The 20,293-nt window shown below is 44.9% G+C and overlaps 1 protein-coding gene across 2 annotated transcripts in view; it reads right to left on the bottom strand.

The window, feature by feature from the left end:
* Positions 1-1,368: 1,368 nt before the first annotated feature.
* MMRN2 (multimerin 2) overlaps positions 1,369-20,293 on the bottom strand; it is a 46,391-nt gene continuing 27,466 nt past the window's right edge. For both annotated transcript variants that reach the window (XM_053308110.1, XM_053308111.1), the window contains exons 4-7: positions 19,829-19,903; positions 12,871-13,023; positions 5,784-7,652; positions 1,369-2,788 (exon numbers count right to left, since the gene is read on the bottom strand). In XM_053308110.1, coding sequence (XP_053164085.1) covers positions 2,403-2,788; positions 5,784-7,652; positions 12,871-13,023; positions 19,829-19,903 — 2,483 coding nt within the window. In that variant the 3' untranslated portion in view covers positions 1,369-2,402. The remainder of the gene's footprint in view (positions 2,789-5,783; positions 7,653-12,870; positions 13,024-19,828; positions 19,904-20,293) is intronic.

Below are 20,293 nucleotides of genomic sequence, written 5' to 3'. Positions count from 1 at the left end.
AACTGCCAAGTCACACACCCCCGGCCCTAGTCCTGCACACATTCCCCAGATTGGGCAGCAGGCTGCAGTCTCACAGGGGGAAGCAGAAGCAGGCAGATGGTAGCAGGAGAAGCCAACTGTACGCACTGTCTCTCACCCCGTGCAGCACTGAAGGGGCAGCAGATGATGATCTTCTCACTCATCTGTTGGGCTATTTTTAGGTAACGGTTCACAACTCATGAGACTTGAGAGGCTGGCCAGTGCTTTGTATCAACTGTTTGCATGCCCCAGAAATGTCTGCAGTGCAGAGGGGTTCCCTTTCAGAGGTATTGGTGGGAAGATGACTCCTTGAAGGTAAAAGCTTTGGAAACCATTGCACTGCAGTGAGTTAATTATGGCATTAAAGTGTGATAGCTTATATATCCAAATCAAAGCTGCAACAGCTTGAACTGCTGGTTACACTCAAGACAGTCCCATTATCACAAACTGTGGCATCCTCACTTTCCCTTCCCATATCATCACATTGTATCATATTTTGTTTAGTTTTTCTGCCGTGGTGCTTTGTCATTGACTGTTGGGCAGGGGGAGGAAATGCATAACATGCTTTCACAACATGGGGGTAAGTAATCCTAAATGTTTTACAGAGCAGAGCAAAGAACTTTAATTAGGGATACTGCTTTAAACAGCACTCCTCTGTTGTCTATAAAGTGGCCCAGCCTCAGCTGGCACCTGTGATTTGGTGAGCTATCACCTCAACTCCCATCGTCATGGTACTCAATATTACAACCAAGGCATTTTCCTCATTCCCTCTCCCCTCCAACAAACAGCTCCTTCTCTGTACTAGGGCCTTTCTCCACGCCCCCCCCCCATTTTTGGTAATAGTGGTGGTGGCCAACACTGCCCCCATTCCTTAGTTACTTTCTCCTTGCCTTTTGGAAAGGCAAGAGGTGGGGAATGGAGTGACAGGAAGTGTGGACTCCCAGCTGCAACACTCCCCAGCCCTGGCCTTTTCAAAGGGTAAGGAAATTAGTTACAGCAGAGCGAAGTGAGGTTGACTCGGATTGCAGCATCTTTCCCTCCACCTCGTCCAATCCACTGGCTTACCATGACTCATTGACAGGCTGGCCCTGTAGACTGACTTACAGTGTTGCTTCCTATTTTCTAAAATACACTTCTTAATAACAGACTCGGAGGTATGGAGCAGGTGTTCATGTAGATACCATCTACTAACTAATACAATTTAGAATCAGATGTACTTGGGACCATTGCAATTGGTGAACTGATGCACACTTAAGCTTGAGTTACAGACCTTACTTTTAATGAATATGTAAAGATGACTGCTAAAGTAAGTGCCTGAGTATCAAAGAATGAATATAAAACTTTGTAGCATTTATCAAAATGAAGCAACCTTTAATTTTAATACATGCTGCTAAAGTTAAAAATGGAACGTCACAAAAACCAGGATATATGTTCTACATGTATGCCTTGGAAATGAGCTGGAATCATGTCCTATAAGGAGTCTTTACAATGTTTAATCCCTAATAATCTTTTCCAGAATGATCATATAAGTATCCCCATATAAGGAGTCTTTACAATGTTTAATCCCTAATATTTTTCAGAATGATCATTTGATGTCAGAGTGTTCAGTGTCTACATGGAAATCAGAGTAAGCATGTAATCAAAAGGGCAGCAGACTCTTCTGATCCTTGTACATGAATCAAATGTTACCATTTGCAAAGCAAACTACAACCCAGCATACAAACAAGGCTTTAAGTACATACACTAACCAATATATTTCTCTTGGTACACATTTTCCTCATTGAAAAGCACTTTTTTCTAAAGATGAGTGCTGTCTCTCTTAATCCAAAATTGCATGCACTCACTTCATATGCAGCATGCTGATGTGGGGAACATTAGTCAACAGGCCATACCCATTCTAATATTGCCAGTGTGATGATAGATGACACAGGGGAGGTGGGCAGCAATGATGCTATCCGTGTTATGTAAGAGGTACCTTGTATATACTAACTTGCATTTAAAATATGATTGCTTCTTTCTTTTTTTTGTTAGAAACTATTGTAATAGAATTGTTGCTCATTCTCCATGGAGAAGAGCTTGGCTAGATAAGAGGGGAGGTAGCATTTTTGAGCCTGCAGAGTGGCAATACAATCAAAGATGTGATACATAAGTTATTTTTCAGTACTCACAGGAATACAATAAATTCCACATCCCCCTCCTTCCTGCTATATAAAAATATTAAGCAACTACTGAACTGCTTCTGGAAAGCAACACAAACAAATTAAAGACAGAACTACATTTAGAAGCACACACAGCAAAAAGCACATATTGTCATCAGACGACTAGGTCTGCTTGGCTTATGCAAAAATACACCATTTATTACCCCAGGGTCATTTTCTTCTTCTTCAAGTTTTGAATAGAAGAAATCCAGCCATGCTCATTCCAGCTGGGTTCTGCTTCACTGCATCACCCTGCACCAATTCAAACCACATGTGCTCCCCTTTTTTGAGGTCCACTAATACAAAAGTTGTCATGATGCTTCCATTTGCCTTTCTCTTCTTGTTGCTTATGAGGGTCATTCTGTGCCCATTGCTAAAAACCAATTGGCCCAGAGCAACTGGTCCTGGATTAAGCTCCATACTAACCGCAACCATATACACCCCAGTATGGGGGGACTTGAAGTAGCCATGTTCAAGAAAGTAACCACCTCCATAGTTAAGATAGGTCCCATTGAAACTTGGTGCTTCATCTCTGCCTTCTGGATATCTCACATAAAATGCCACAGATGAGCCTAGGTGAGGTAAGAAAACATTTACACAGAGTAAATCTGATTCTCTAAAGTTCCTGGAACACGTCCAAGTTATCAATAAAGTATTTCAAATATGATAAAAGAGACAAAATGATTTGCACAATTGTTAACCCTAGAGGAATGTGCTGGGGGTGGGGTGGGGGTAGATGGGTAACACCTTATGCTGCAGTAACTGCTTCAGAAATCCTCCCAGGTTTCAGAATGGCTTGTCAAGTGGTGGTGGGGGGGTGCTTTTGGAATCGGGCTGTGGAAGTCCCACCCTCCATATGAAGCTCACTGTAGAACCTCCTGAATTTGGATGTTCCTTTTTCACCCACAAAGCATTCCCTAAAGAGAGAAATGTACAGAAGCCTCATACACTGTAGATTTCTTGTGTTCTGTTCATGGTACTGTTTGCAACCAAAAAAAATGCCTGTAACTTTGAGGGTGGCGCAGCGGGAAATGACTTGCCTAGCAAGCCAGAGGTTGCTGGTTCAAATCCTCACTGGTATGTTTCCCAGATTATGGGAACCACTCATATTGGGCAGCAGTGATACAGGAAGATCCTGAAAGAAATCATCTCATAATGATGGCATTGGAGATGGCAATGGTAAACCCCTCCTGTATTCTACAAAGAAAAACCACAGGGCTCTGTGGTCGCCAGGAGTCTACACCCTCTTGAGTGCAGACTTTATCTTTAAGGTAAAGAAGTCAGGTATACTGCAGGGATCAGATGGAGAAATATCCAGTGTTCAAAACAGAGCAACAAAACAAAAGTTATGTACATTTTGTTGTTCATTTGCTTGCTGTGCAGCTGCTAATAGTGCTTGTTGGGACGTTTTTGGTGAGGGGTGCCCTGTCCATGAAATCGTTATTACCAATTATTGCCAACCCTAGCCAGGGGAGAGGGGGCCCGTGTTCATCCCTCTCTCTGGAGGCCCCCCAGAGTGAGGGAGATCATGAAGAAAATAGGGAGGGGTGGAGCTGGAGGGCCCTCTTTGAACCTACACCCCTGACACTCCCATAGTGTGAGAGGGCTGAAGTGCACCCACCACTTTATGCTCCTTGAAAGAGGAACCCCATACAGCACTGGCTTTCCCTGCTCTGTGACCAAATATAGGCAGTGGCATCATCCCACCGGATGCGACCTGTGCTACAGCACAGAACAGCTGGTCCCATCCTTCACTGATGGGGGAAAACACTTGTTAACACAGGAGCTTAAAATGGAACACAATTTTCCTGCCAGGAGAGGGTGCTACAGTGCCATCTAACAGAACAAAATAATTCCAAACTTCTATGAGCTCCAAGCCGCATGGAGTTCTAGCTGCTCTGTCTACATCTCTTCCCCACTGCCTTTCTTAGTAAATAGCTTCCAGCATTTCAGTGATTATGAGATTAAAGCTAACTGCATTTATTTTTATTTTTATTTTTTTACAATATTGTGCATTTTCTCCCTTTGACCTAAGGAGCCATTCATAAGATTTTTGAAAATACATTATCCATCACTGATTGCAGATGCTACAATCCAGCCACGGTTAATCACTTTTATATCCCACTGATTTCAATGGTAGAGTTAAACATGTGCTTACAAATCTAAAAAGTGCTAGAAGAGGGAATTTCAGTAGGTGCAGCTTTTGTGGCCTTTGCTAGGCAATCTGCAGTCTTATAGCAAAGGCAATGTCAACAGCTATATTAAATGTAGACACACACACAGACACCCCATCTTCCTTTGCATCTCATCATGTAGGAGGTTAGAATTAACAAGAGTTGGTAATCCTATTGACTGCTCTCCAGGCTGACTCTTATTCAAATTGGAAATACTCACTGATGGAAGCAAGATCCAACTTCTTAAAGTGACAGCATAATAATAGCATTACAATGGGCTATGTTCTTTTCAGGGTATAATGAATGGTGTGTGTTTACACTGATTGACAAAAATTAGTTTGTCTGGAAGCTTCCTAGTAAATAGCATGGGATAGCTCTAAGGGGGAGTGCCCTGAGATGGAATTTTGAGATGCAAGTAGAAACTTTTGTTCTATCATTCCTGTGAACATTAATTCCACTTGAAACTGACCAAACACTCTTAGGCTCCCTCTCATTAAATGCGGATCCATGTGACAGGTAGACCTTAGCCTAATAACACTGTAGTATATTAATGAAATTATTTGGATAGGATCACTTAGGGACTGCAGTTTCTGTACTGTTGAGACTGAAGCACCTTTGTCACAAGGATGCCACCAAATATTCTCTCATTGTGGCATCTCCTTTGGCACTGTAACCATTGGAAAAACTCACCAGGGCCCTCATGAGTTTCCATGCCTGGGATACTGCATCATGTCTAGCAGCCAGGGGAGAAGGCATGGGAATTCACAAGAGAGCAGCCCTAATCCATATGGGGAGTACTTCCTCCTGTGCAAACGATGACAAGTGCTTTCACTCTGTGGCTTTTGTGGCAACACTAGCAAACACGCCAGGGCCATGTGAATAATCACAGAACACGGCTGCCTTTTTCAAAATGTTAGGACTGTTGTACCATTAACATGACAAGCAGAAATTCAAACAGATACAGCATTCCCCAGGAAGGAAGGACGCTTGGGGGAAAAGTTCGCCAGCAGAAAGCCTGTCTGTAATACACATCAGAGAGACCTTTTAGGATGGTTTTCAGCGAACAGGAGCTGAATCCAAACTTAAATCATCTTGGTTACCTTGAATCTGCACTAGAACCAAATATCTAAACAAAAAGTGGGAACCAGTTCACAAAGTGGCTCAGTAACTGGGCACTTAGCTTTCAACGGTATAGTTAGTATATTATTTTCCCTGATTCTGATCCTGGAATAGGTATTTTGTTGGTAAAAACATTTTTAAAAATTCAAAAATAAACTTTAAAAATATTTAAGTTAATGTCTGAACAAGAGTTAAAAAAAAAGTATGGATTCACCTGAACCAGAACTGAATCCAAATGTTTAATGATTTGACTCCCTAGTTGGAAGCAACTTACCTGTCTCCAGGAGCTCCGCATATATCTTGTTTCTTCCATTTAAAGTACCTTCTCTGTGGTCATTAGCCTCTTTCTTGTCTCTCATGTTGTGCCTTTCCTGACCTTTAAGCTGTTTCCTCATCCTCCTGCCCATCATTGACTGAACCTTTGCAACATCCAAACTTATGTTTGCAGCAGCTAATTCTTTGCTATTTCCAAACAGCTTCTCAAAGATCTGTAGGTGCTCTTCATAGCTTTGTTGGGCTGATATGAAGTCTGTCCTCAAATGATCCACTGAAACACTGAGTGGTTCCACTAGGCTGAGTATGGTGTGATTACAACAGAAACTGGCACTATCCCATTGTGATTTGTATTTCTTCATCTCCCTGCTGAGGTATCCGATCTCCTTCTTTAGAGTCATAATATCATAATACGATGGATTGTCCAGGGCATCCTCCATAGCAGCTTCATGGTTTGGCTCCATATGTTCCACACTACTGTGGTGGGTACTGACCTCTTGCATTGTTTCCTCTATTTGCTTTTCAAGGACAGGATGCTTAGGAGATTCATGGAAATTGGTGTGGTTCTCATTACTCATCTCTAAAGAATGAATTCTCTTCATAAGGGATTCCAGTGTAAGATTTTGCTTCTTGATAGCCACCTGAAGTTGGTCTATGGGTGATATCACAATACTAATATCTTCTTTAGACAAAGTCTCCATAATTTCATCTCCAAGCAAGGCCACTAGTGCTGACTCATGTCTCATTGCATCTTCCAAGAGAGAATTAAAAGAGCTGTTAAGATACTTGATGTGCCTGTGCATCTTCTCATCAGTTTTTTTCAGGTTGTCAATATTCTCAGACAAATTTTTGATTTGAGACTTAAGACTTGAGACTTCCAGCTGCTCCTTTTGGAAATTGAAAGCCTGGTGTACAGGAGGAGAAGCTGTGGCTAGATGTTTGATTTTATTTCCGAGATCTTTTAAACGTGCCTCAAATTGCTCTATTATTGCCTCTCTGATCATCTGAGTAATGTTTGCTTCTGTATCTATTTCTGGGGGTAGTTTTTCACAATGGCATGCTTTCATAGTCCTCTGTAGATTCCAGAGACTTTCTTGAATATTTGCAAGAGTATTGTTGAGCACTAGAATCTTCCTTTCCAGATCTTCCCTGTATTCCTCCATTATAAGACCTCTCTCGATTACATTCACTCTAAGCTCCTCTATATCATCCTTTGAGCTGGTTTTTAAGTCTCTAACTGAATCTTGCAACTTAATAAAATCTTTATAGGCTTCATCAGTCTCCTCATAAAGATCCTTCAGCTGTTGAGCATGCACTGTCAGGGTTTGATTGAAGACCTGAAAGTCTGTCTCCGTAAATTCTTCATTTTGGCTGCCAAATTGTATTGAGAATTCTGCAAAGTTTCTGTTCAGGGCCTCAAGCTCATCTTGAAGCTTATCTTGTTCTTGTCTCATTTCTCTTATGCTGCTGTTTAAGGCTGCCAAAAAAGGTTGCTGTATCTTATGATATCTCTTGAGCTTCATATCAGTGTCTGCTTTGATCATTGTGAGATTGTAGTGCATCGCCATTTGATGTAAGTGTAAATGACTATCTATTTCTTTCTTCATCTGGTCTACTCTCAATAAATTTTCTTGAACTTTGGATTCAAACTTAGTTCCCAGATCTTGAAAATCTTTCTTGGGCACAGTGCTTTCTTGGAATTTCTCTATACTTTTCCGATTGGCCTCAACATTCTGAGAAAGATTTTTCAGAATGGTGGAAAGATCTTGTAGACTTTTATTGAAGCTTACCCAGACTGGGTTTAAATGTGCCCTTAAGAAACTCTCCACATGGGGAAAAAGCATTTGCTGGAGGAACTGTTCCTGTGTTTCTGAAACACAACATAAAAGTAAAACAATATAAGATATTGTAAACATTTACTTATTTAAAATTATAGCCCACCAAATCCTAAAGGCTCAAGCCAACTAATAAAAGCAAACACCCCAACCTGCCTCTGCCTCCACCGCCAGCAAAGCAGAATTTAACTTTGAGCTTCTAAAGCAACCCCAAGCAGTATTTCTTACAACACTGACAAAAGGTGTTTAGGCATGGACTTGGGTATGTTTGCAGGGGAAGATAATTCCATAACTGGGGAGGGTGGCAAGTGGCAACCACAGCCTAATCCATGATGGGAGTGGGGGGCATCTTTTTAAAAAAATTATGTAAATGTTCAGTATGTTTCAAGTGCCTATAGGCTGTTTCTCAGGAAAATATAAACATATTCAAAATCATTTACAACACTGTAAAATCCAATTTTTATATACTTCCGTGTTAATGCAGAATATGAGTAATTGGATTATGCATTATGAAATGGTTTTTTAATATTTTTGTCATTCCCTTTGAAGGACTCTGTAGAGGCCTGAAAGGGGTTGGACGTTTGAAGATAGCACTATAGACATTTGCAAGCCTCTTATGCTTTGAAAGGAGGGAGTAGGTGGTCACAGAGAATGTATCTCTTCACACAAAGCATTGCCCGCTCACCAGAAACAACTGCCCTGGTGTGCCCCTGCCTCTTTAACAGCAGCTTGATCAGAGCGTTTTTTGCACATGGCCTCATGCTGCAGGATAAATGTTGAGCAAGGCAGCCCCTCCCCTCTGCTCTCAGGTTTTGTTTTGATGCAAGTACACATGGCATGCCTCCACATTTTCCTTCTAGCCAATGTGGGGGGAGAGATGACTAAAGAGCTACATCTGCATTTCTAAAGAGAGTATCCTTCTTATCATGCTAATGATTCTACCTCAGTCCCTCTGCATTTGCTCCGGCATTTTCAGAAAAAGTAGCTTAAACCCAGCATTTTAAAAACCCGGAAATAACTCGAGATAAACTCGAATTCGCAAGACAAAGCCTGATTTGTGTGTGGAGTGTGTCCAAGGATCTCAAAGGGACTTTGGGGTAAGTTTGGCTGGTGTGTGGACGCACACACTCTCTTCTGAAGGAGATTCAAGGTAGAAGACCTGTCTGTAAAGCCAGGTGAAATCAGCAGGTGGAAGTGCATTCTGTCGCAGCATGGAAACAAACAATAGCTATTCATCTGCACATTAAGATACTCTGAAAGGCAGACTGTTGGCAACCTTGTAACATGTCCTTGCTGTTTGAACCTGATGCACAGATGGCATCATTAAGGGATCACCCTCAATGTTTCTGAGATGATAGGTGGTCTGTATGATAACGAGGGCCTAAGTCATTTAATACTTTGGAGATTATAACCACTACCTTGACTTGTGCTGAGAAGAGAAAGGGGTGCTGGCAGTGAGTAAATACTGGCATCATGTGCCCACCAGGAGGCAGAGTGGTGGTGTTGCCTACTGCTAGGGTTGCAATGGACCCTTCCCCCCTTTACCTGGCAACAGCAATAGCAGCTGGGAAGGTGGACGGCTGCAACTCTTGATCTTCAGAGGGAGAGAAGGGGAGTTCTTTGACTTGCTGCCATAGCCATTGGAGGATTCAGCAATAGGAGTGGCAACACCTGCCCACCAGAGAAGAAGCAGAACTGCCACCACCACTCCCCCACCCCTTCAATGCCAACCATTCCCCCTCTCACTAGCCAACATGGGACTTTGGAAGTAAACCCATTAGCTGTGAGGAGGAGGAACTGCTGTACTGGGCAAGACTTACATGGCAGCTCCTCCTTCTCCTGCCCTCCTCACTGGCCAGTGAGAACTCCCGCCGGGCCCTGGCACTGGCCAGCTTGCACCCCCGCCATGAGGTCAGTCAGGTGGGTGCCCAACTGGGCTCACCTGTGATGCCAGCACGGCTCTGTACCTGAAGCTTATGAACTGGATGCAAGAGCAACCTCAAGTGCAGCATGTTAGAGCACTAACATGAGTTAACAGCATGTTTCCTGACATGCTTTGTGTACATTATCTCAGTAATCCTTACAACAGAATTGTAAAGCAGGTCAGTTTTAGCGCCTGGTAGAGAGAGAGAGAGAGACAGACTGAGGCTAAGGGCCAAATAACAGGTGTCATTAGCCCCTGTTTTCTTTTAGTCAGTAGTAGCCACAATTTAGTAGCAGGCCCCCCCCCCCCATCACAATCACAATCCCAGAGAGCGCTGATCTGGCTGCTATGGACTCAAGAAAACCCCATCCAGGTTAATAATGCTTTGAACATCTTGTGTGGTGTGGCCTATGAGACTTTAGCTTATGAAATGCCACCTGTTGACTTGATGGAGGATGTAGAATTTGAACTGAAGAGCTTAGCCTATTTTCAGCTAAATTATATTCGCTTATTTTACTACATAATCTCTGGCCTAATCTCAGATTTGAATTTATTCAGTTACTTCCTAGGATTATGGACATCTTTTCAGAATCTATGTCATTTTCTTTTTTTAAAAAATGCAAATATCAAAAAGCAGCAATGATTTCATACCCAGGTGCCCCTTTTCCTCTTTCTCTGGCATACAAAGTAAGCCAAAAATGAATGTGTGTACGCTGCAATAAAACACGAACCTAAAGAGAATCCTGCTTGATCAGACTAAAGGCCCATTTAAGTCCAGCAGAAGCATAGCTAGGGGAGAAGGGGCCCATGTTCGCTCCTATCCCCAGGAGTGAGGGAGATAATGAAGAAAACAGGGAAGGGTGGAGCTGGGGGCCCCTCAGGAGCTGGGGGGGGGCTGGGTTCTTTGAACCCATCTGCTTAATTATAGCTACACCCTGAAGTCTGGCATTCTGTCTCCAACAGTGTCCAGCTTGGTCACCTTGGGAAGTTTACAAAAGGGGCAAGATGATTATTTATCACCATTTTAATTCCACCTTTCCTCCACAGAGCTTAAGGTGGGATACATGTCCTCCCCACATTTTATCTTCAGTAACAACCCTGGCTAATAAACTGCATAACAGTACGTCAGGCTTGTAAGTTTGCATGCACACAAGTGGCGCAAATGGCGTTATTGTTGGAAATAATGGACTTACTCTTGTATAATTCCATTTGGGCAACTTTACTAGGCTGACGTACCCTTGTTCAGTATGGCAGCCAGTGACTGGCCCAAGGTGAGTGTAATGACCAAGTGCGGGAGGGAGATGGAGTAAGAGATTAGTATATGTATTCTGAGATTTACAAAGATATGGATGTGTGGGGTTTCAGTTGGGATATATTTAGGAATTTGCAGAGGGGGCGGAATTCACTCCAGAGCCATATTCCTTTTAGGGGTTATGGTTTGTTTGGGGCCCACCCATGCCCTGTGCTGTTCATTTGGGGACCCATTCAGAGTGCCACAGCTTGTTTTAAAACACCCATTTGCTTTGTTTTTGGTTTTTTAATTTTAAAAAAGCTGATTGCAAATTATTTTTTACTGCTGCCCATATTGGTGGCAGCAGGAGAAGCCACCTCTTGGCAAGTGGCATCCTGAAGATCCATAACAGTCCCAGTACATAGCGCCATCTCAAGTGTGGATACAAAACTGGCTGGTATCATGAAAAAATGCTGACTGCTGCATACATACATGGACTTGACTCCGGTCAATTTGCATATAAGAAGAAGAGATCCATGGAGGATGCTGTGGCTATGGCCCTACACACTGTCCTGACCCACCTGGAGGAACAAGGGAGCTATGCAAGATTGCTTTTTGTGGACTTCGGCTCTGCATTTAATACTATTTTTCCACATAGATTGGTGCCCAAATTATTAGATCTGGGGCTTCCACCGTGCTTATGCAGGTGGATATTAGATTTTTTATTAGATCGTTCTCAACGGGTTAGGATGGGTTCTCATGTTTCGGTGGATCTCAGTATAAACACAGGGACGCCGCAGGGGTGCGTGTTGAGTCCACTTTTGTACACGCTTTACACATATGACTGTGTTCCCAAATACCCCAGCAATAAGATCATTAAGTTTGCAGACGACACAACTGTTATTGGTCTGATTACTGCTGGAGAAGGGGAGTCGGCCTACAGGAAGGAAGTGGAGCGGCTGACAGAGTGGTGTGGGGAGAATAACTTATTCCTCAATTTTAAAAAAAACAAAGGAGATCATTGTGGATTTTAGGAAATGCAATTCGGACATTCAGCCACTCATTATTGAAGGGATTTGTGTGGAACGGGTTTCGGTGTTTAGATTTCTGGGAATGGAGTTGAGAGATGATCTGACTTGGGGAGCAAACACCAAAGATTTGGTGAAGAGAGCACAGCGGAGATTATACTTCTTGAGAATTCTCAGGAAGAATAGTCTTTCAAATAATCTACTGCTGATGTTCTACCGCTGTACCATAGAGAGTGTGTTAACCTATGGGATCTGTGTGTGGTTTGGAAGTTGCACAGTCAGGGAAAGAGCACTGCTGTCCAAGGTTGTCAAGACTGCGGAGAGAATAATTGGGTGTACCCTTCCCACTTTAGACCAAATTTATGCCACCAGGAGTTTTAACAAAGCGGTAGAGATAGTGCAGAATTCCACGCACCCTGGAAATGACCTCTTTCAGCTTCTGCCTTCGAGAAGGAGGTATAGGGTCATAAAGGCCAGGACCAGCCGCTTGAGAAATAGTTTCTATCCAAAAGCGGTTTTAGCTTTGAATGCAGCAAAATACAGTTTCTGATGGGGTTTTTGTTTTCAGTTTTTCAGAGTTTTTAGTGTTTCTTTTTAGAGTTTTTTAGGGCAATGGGTATATGGGGGGGGGTTATATTGGGATATATTTAGCTATTTCTTGTTAGGTCCTGTGGAGGTTGTTGTAGATTCTTTCAATCTCGTTGTTCTGTACAGGACAATGACAATAAAGACTTATCGTATCGTATCGTAGCATAGCTATGAAAAACACATCAAAAGTAAAGCATTTTTCCTTTTAATGTTTGAATAATGTTTGAATAATGTTTAATGTTTGAATAATGAAAATGAATAGGAATCTTAAAAGAAATCCCATTCATACCCATTGTGTTACATTTGTGTCCAAACAAATGGAACCCAAACCAAATGAGCCCCATTCAGTCTGGTTTCCATTTGTTCTAAAAATGAATGCCCGGGATATATATCCCAGCTGTCCAATGGATCAACTATATCAAGAATATTATTTGGTTGCATGTTACTGATTTATGCCTGTGTTTCTGAGGCTGCACTCTCACCTGATTGGTTGTGGTTCATTTCTAGCTTGGTGCTGCTGATGTTATAATGAAGCATATTTTGTAAGACTCCCAGGTTGTTTGTTGCTTGATGAATATCATTCTGCAGATCCTCCAACTGTGCTTCATGGCTCTGATGGGCTTCTATGATGTCTCCTGATTCCAGCAATGAAGACATTAGTGGCAAACAAACCATAACTGGTAAAACAGTTTCTAGCAGGTTCAGTTCTAACTGAACCCAAACCAAACATCTCTCTCTCGATTGCATTTAAACAAACAAACAAAAGTGGTAAAAAATACGTGGTTCAATAATCAGGAACTCGGCTCTCAATTTTATTATTTAGCTCTTATTTTCTGCCTTTTTATTCTGTTGCATGCATTTTGTTTAAAAAAATGTTTAACAGATTCAAAAATAAACATGCACACACACTCACATACATTCAAGTTAAAGAGTTGATTTATTTTATAGAGTTACATAGTAAGCAAAAGAGTTTAATTTTATTCTACATGAAAGATGTCTCAACCAATTCAAAAGTGGTCCTGAACTAGTTTACTGAACTACTTTTTAAAGTTAGTGTCTGAACTGGAACTGATACACAGAGTTAAACAAATGCTAATGAACCTGAATTGGAACAGACCCACATTTTAATGGTTTACTTCTAGTATGACTTCTGATTTGAGTTATAGTATAGATGGAGGGGGTCACCTTAAGTGGCGCAGTGGGGAAATGCTTGACTAACAAGCAGAAGGTTGCTGGTTCAAATCCTCGCTGGTACTATATAGCGCAGCAGCGATATAGGAAGATGCTGAAAGGCATCATCTCATACTGTGCGGGAGGAGGCAATGGTAAACCCCTCCTGTATTCTACCAAAGAAAACCACAGGACTCTGTGGGCGTTAGGAGTTGAAATTGACTTGACGGCGTTCTTTACCTTTATAGATGGAGGACAAGGAGGAGGAGAGATTTTCCTGCCATCGGCAGGTCTATTTCCCCCTTGAGCCTTTCCAGACTGTGAGATTTAGTGTGGGAGGAAGTGGTCTAACATCGGAAGACTTAGGACAATAGTAGTCAAAGTGGAAATAAATGTTTTCAGGAATAATTTGGAGTAAACTGGCACCGTTCATATTCCTATATCTTATGAAGTTTGGCTACAGTTCCTTACATTTTCCCCAAAGCCAGGGCGTTTCCCAGTTTACACACTGCAACGGATTCGTAACATGTCCATTAAGTGTCCCTCCACATTGCCCATGTTTTGACATCACAGTCACTGCGTTTTCATCTGGTGGCGTCCATATTTCCAATGCCTTGATCTGGATTTTATTGGTGTGTTATGGCCCTATAACGTTGTAATAGGGTTGCAGGAAAGTAGCTGTATTTTTCTGTTGTAGGGAGGCTTGCCCTGCTTCAGCGTGGTGTGGACAGATATTTTTATTCCTTAAATAACTTTTATTTGACTGATGAATCTTTACTATGTGCCAGTTTGAGAAACCTTCCATGTGTTGAGGGAGAGAGATCTCACCCTACCTTGCCATTTTCCCTTTCCTTGCTGACATGGCCTGTCTCCCTGTCCTTGCCCTCCACATTTGTGACAAATGCTTCCTGCCACTGAAGTCCTTCTTGTAAAGGCACTCCTTCGAAGCCATGCTGCTGAGGCTGTTTCCTGGCTCAAACCGAGCCAGCTGCTCCTCAGCGGCGGCTCCACCATGCAGCTGGGGCGAGAAGTAGCTGGCGCGCCTTACACTAGATGCTGGAGCTACTTTGGAGTGGCACACTCGCTGTCCGGCCAGCCAATTGGGTGCTTCTCGCCCCAGGCATGTGATGGAGCCGAGTGCTGCCAGCGCCAGAGGAGCAGCCGCCTTGGCGTGAGGCAAGAACCTCCTGCCTCCCCCAGCCCTGCAGAGTGGAGCATCCACACAGACAGGTGCAGAAGGGCCAGGGCCAGGGCTGGGCAACCACTTCCACTGGGGTTGGTGCTGCTCCCTCCTCTTATGGCCCATAATAGGAGGAAGAGCAGATAAACGCATTTCAAGGAGAATATGGACACTCCTGCCTTGAAAATACATGGCAGTGGACAGAAAATACGAATGGCCACCAGCCTACAACGAAGCACTGAATAAGGCTTTACTTTCTGTTTGAAACCACTGCCCTATTCCACCACACTTTGCAACATCTTACCTGTTGCAAATATCGTAGTCCGGAAAACGCCCACAATACTGCATGATCTCCCTGCCATATCCTTCTGGCCCATTTTTGGCCAATGGGGTTACAGAGGAGGCAGGCACCCCACATCAGAGGCGTTTCTAGGGAAAACAGCGCCTAGGGCAAGCACTGAAATTGCGCCCCACCCCACCCCCCCAAATATCTGACACCCATCTTTCAGATAACTTCACCATAATATCAACTCAAAAATAAAAGTCAAGCTTGTTAATCTTTTAATTAACAAATTATGGCACTAACTGAAAATTATAACTGCACCTTACTTGCTTTCACTGATGCAAACTGCTGAGGCAGCACAGATATAGCCTTCTTCAGAAAGCAGGAATCACACCTATCAGCTATTCAGAGAGGTACTGGAGACTGAATGTAGTCCTTACATTCCCTGATCAGCATGTTTATTGCATTCCAAATCCAGCAGTGTGTATTAGCAGCCCCCTGCCCGGCCCCCAGCTACTATCTGCCAGCAAGCAGCAACATTCATATTTTTTATATCCCACTCTTCCTCCAAGGAGCCCAGAGCAGTGTACATAGGTTTCTCCTCACAGCAACCCTGTGGAGTAGGTTAGGATGAGAGAGAAGTGACTGGCTGGTTAGAGGCACCCAGCAAGTCTCATGGCTGAATGGGGAGTTGAACTAGGATCTCTCTGGTCCTAGTCTAGCACTCTAACCACTATCAAGGCAGTGTGTGCAGACCTGCATTCAGAGTGGGGCCTGACAGCCTCAGCGCCTCCTCCAAAACACAAGTCAGCCTACATGCACATACAGCTACAACATGCAATAAAAACAAACAAAAAACCCACTCCCTCTTAAGAGTAAGATACACAAAATGAGCAGTCAGGAATCTCAAGGTTAGGGCAAGGAAGAGAGAGAAACTAATAAATTAATTTTTAAGGGGTACACTTATGAACAATTCTGGAATGTTAATCAAACTGTCCCCTCCTTTCCCCTTCCAATACATCAGAGCAAACAGCATAGGAAGAGAGATTTTGTTTATCCATGTGCCCATTTTTAAATTTATATTTACGCTTATATCCCTCTCTTCTTCCAAGGAGCTCAGAGTGGTGTACATGGGTTTTTTTAATCCTCACAACAGCCCTGTGAGGTAGGTTAGGCTGAGAGATACATGACTGGCCCAAAGTCACCCAGTGAGATTCATGGTTGAATGAGGATTCAAACTCAGGTCTTCCCGGTCCTAGTCCAACACTCTAACCACTACACTATGCTGGCTCTCAGGAAAAGTCACAAAGAAATCCATCAATTATACTTGTATTCATCCGCCTCATAGAAGCGGTCTCTGCATATTAAGCTTTTTAAGGTTTCTTTTGGTGACTGCATTGTTTATGCACATTAATACAAGTCTATTTCTACATAGTGTGCATGCCTGGCAGTAAATGAAAAACTTATTGTAAGTTCTAGAAAACTTCTTCAACTTTCAGATGTAAAACAATCTTTTTCACTTACATACAATTACAAGCCTTTTTCAATTACACATGATTTACTGCACATTTTAATAGTCAACTCTTTTAAAAGACAAGACTTAAATCACAAAATCAATTTTTAACAAACTGGTGCTGCTGGAAGGGCAAGCCAGCACAGCTAAGTACCTACTCTCCTCCCCACCCCACCCCTCTAACCCCCTCTAACAACAGAGCACAGAGAAAAGCCCACCCAAAGAAAGGAAGATGGGATTTGAGCGGGATGGGGAGAGGGGTTGCCTGCAGAATGTTGCTTACTGAATAGTGGTGTGCACGGAACCACGCGGTGTGGTCTGGCACTGAGGGGGGGTTCTACCTTTAAGGGCGGGGGGTAGTACTTACCCCTCCCGCTGCTCTTCCTCCTCCGGCGCTGGAGTTAGGACTGAAGTTTTGGGGGCGGGAGCGTTCCTCCCTGCCACCCCTGCCCTCGTCGTTGCCAGGAAGTTGCAGAAATACAAGCACGCATGCGCCCATCGCGGCATGTGTGCCTGTTGCTGCCATGCGCGCGCGCCGCATACGTAACACGCACGCTGCATGTGACGTATTCGGCGTGCGCGTGAATGGCGGCAACAGGCACGCACGCGCCGCGACGGGTGCATGCGAGCTTGTATTTCTGCAACTTCCTGGCAACGACGAGGGCAGGGGTGGCAGGGAGGAACGCTCCCACCCCCAAAACTTCAGTCCTAACTGCAGCGCCGGAGGAGGAAGAGCGGCGGGAGGGGTAAGTACTACCCCCCGCCCTTAAAGGTAGACCCCCCCTCAGTGCCGGACCGCCGACCGGTCCGGTTCCGAACCGGTTCGGAGGCCTCCAACATGGCCTCCGAACCGGTTCGTGCGCATCCCTATTACTGAATAAGGACCACACCTTCGAGTGAAGAGCTGCTTTCATGCAGCAAGCCTGCTCTAAAAAGAGAATGAAGAACTATCTCCGGCTCTTTAGAGCTTGAGGCCATGCCCCCTTTGCATGTGATGTGTCATGTGATGACATCACATGCAAAGGAGGCGTGGCCTCAAGCTCTAAAGTGCCGGAGCGAGCTCTTCAGTCTCATTTCAGGGCAGGCTTGCTGCCTGAAAGCATCTGTTTTCCCTTTCTCTCCCTCTCTGGAGGGAGAGAAAGGGGAATAGAGGCTTTCAGGCAGCAAACGCTCCCTGAAAATAACCGGAAAGTCAGTGCTCGGGGAGGCTGGGGGCGGGGGCGCAGGCTCTCCGCCCAGGACTCAGATTAGGCGTGTGTCCGAACCGGTCCGGCGGCCATTCTATAGAATGGCCGAACTGCCGGACCGGTTCTGCCCTGGTTGGTCCGGGTCCGGGTGGGGGGGGGTATTGCTTTAAGGGCGGGAGGGCTTGTTTACCCCTCCCGCGCCTCTTTGCCCCCGCCAGTGGCCGTAATCTACTGTAAAATTGGGGCGCTGGAAACCAGCCGCCCCAGCCGCCGCCGCCACTTCTGCCGCGCTCCCCCCGCGAGCAAATTAGAGATAAAAAAGGCTACTGCCTACAAGGAAAGGCTACTGCCGCCCTGCCGCCCCGCCACCCGCCACCCCCCCACGAGTGCTCACCAAGTTAGAAGAACTTAGAGAGTAGCTCGCGAACAGAGCTCCTCTCTTATGGAAGCCTCCGGCCCAACTGGGGCCTTGGGCGCGTGCGCACGCGCACTAGAGCTCTTTATCCTATAGAGCTTTTGCCGGAGGCCCGGTCTACCCGCCGGGAAGAAGCCGGGTAGACCGGGCCTCCGGCGATCGGAGGCCCGGTCTACCCGCCGGGAGGAAGCCGGGTAGACCGGGCCTCCGGCGATCGGAGGCCCGGTCTACCCGGCTTCTTCCCGGCGGGTAGACCGGGCCTCCGGCAAAAGCTCTATAGGATAAAGAGCTCTAGTGCGCGTGCGCACGCGCCCAAGGCCCCAGTTGGGCCGGAGGCTTCCATAAGAGAGGAGCTCTGTTCGCGAGCTCCTCTCTAAGTTCTTCTAACTTGGTGAGCACTCGTGGGGGGGTGGCGGGTGGCGGGTGGGGGGGCGGCAGGGCGGCAGTAGCCTTTCCTTGTAGGCAGTAGCCTTTTTTATCTCTAATTTGCTCGCGGGGGGGGCGCGGCGGAAGCGGCGGCGGCTGGGGCGGCTGGTTTCCAGCGCCCCAATTTTACAGTAGATTACGGCCACTGGCGGGGGCAAAGAGGCGCGGGAGGGGTAAACAAGCCCTCCCCGCCCTAAAAGATAGGCTCCCCTTTGGTGCTGGTCCGGACTGCTCCGGACCATGCACATCACTAACTCAGATCTCTGTCGTCGCAGCTGTGTGAGTGGGGGCGGCAGCAGGCGCCCGGCCGGGGATTTTCCAAACAAAAAACAAAAAAACCCTAAAACACACACACAGAAAAAACCTGTGGTGATTGGGGGTGGGGCATGGCTGGCACTTGGCGCCCTCCTGCAACTTGCACCTAGGGCACGAGCCCTGCCTGCCCCACCCTGGTTACGCGTCTGCCCCACATCCTCCTTCCTATTCAAGTGTGCAGGTAGAAAAGGAGCAGGTGTGTGTGTGTGTGTGTAATGAGTAACTTGCATTCTTTGAAACATTTACTAATTTTTTAAAAAATCATAAAAATGACTCATTTTTTAAAAAAAAAATTGAATTTGCCTCTTGTCTCTATAGCCAGCTTCAAGGTGTTTTTTTTTAACATAGAGGTCAATGAAAAATTAGGCGGGGGGGTGGAATTGTAAGTTGGGATGAGCTGGCTATGGAACTAGCCATGGCACAGTTGTAGCACAGGATAGCAGGATTTTGTGTATTAAATTTTAATAACTTTTTAAGACAAGGAGGGTATTTCACTTTTCTAAACTTCCCCATCAAATTTAATGGTTTTTGACATTTTGTATTTTACATATAACTTCCCTGGTTTCCCCCCACCCACCCCAACCCTGAGCCTGACCTCACCTCCCCTAGCCAGCCTTTGTGCGCTGCGCGGGTTGTGGGGAGGTGGGAAAATAAAGGAGAGATGGGGGGGAAGAGAGAGAAGAAGAGGGGGAGCAGGAAGGAAGGGAGAGAAGAAGAGAAGGAGATACATACCATTGCACCAATAGATGTGGGTAAATCAGAAAGGGTGTTCTGGGTTGTTTTTTGTTTCTGTTTTTTAATTATTCTCAGAATAGTTCAGTAAAGTTATCCCCTATTTCTGACCATTTATCCAGTATATTTACTTCTATAAGAGCCCTATTTTTCATGTGCCGCTAACTCGAGCAAGTCCTGCACCCATTCCATGGGACAATCTATAGAATTCAAACTTACTTTGGTTTGTGGATGCTTCTCTTTCTTCCTCCCAGATGCCCGACTGTTTGGTGGACACTGGAAGGAAATTAGGCTCTGCAAATGAAGTTTGGTAAATCAGTGGTTTTCCTTATGCCTTGCTTATCACAGTTCAACATATTCTTTTCATTTGGTTACAGCATTTGATTCATACAGTGTTCCAGAAATTCATCTGCTGTGTAACATTATTAGTTACAGAGTACCAAGCTTATCATTTATTGGGCTGGAGCTATAATTGGGTAGACATGTTCTAAGAACACAAGCTGCCCAGCATCTGGAAGCCGCCTCCCTCCCTGCCGGCTAGCTGGCCACGCCTGCTGCCGCCATCCGCTGCTCGCTTGCCTGCCACCTGTTCACCACCCACTCTGCCTCCTGCCAGCATGCCAGGCTTTTGGGTGGTATGAAGCAGGAATCTTCCTACTTCCGCCCAGCCTGGAACTGGCTGTG

The sequence above is a fragment of the Hemicordylus capensis genome, chromosome 3 (genome assembly GCF_027244095.1).
Source record: "Hemicordylus capensis ecotype Gifberg chromosome 3, rHemCap1.1.pri, whole genome shotgun sequence".
Classification (NCBI taxonomy): Eukaryota; Metazoa; Chordata; class Lepidosauria; order Squamata; family Cordylidae; genus Hemicordylus; species Hemicordylus capensis.
This window is presented reverse-complemented; position numbering and strand designations above follow the sequence as displayed.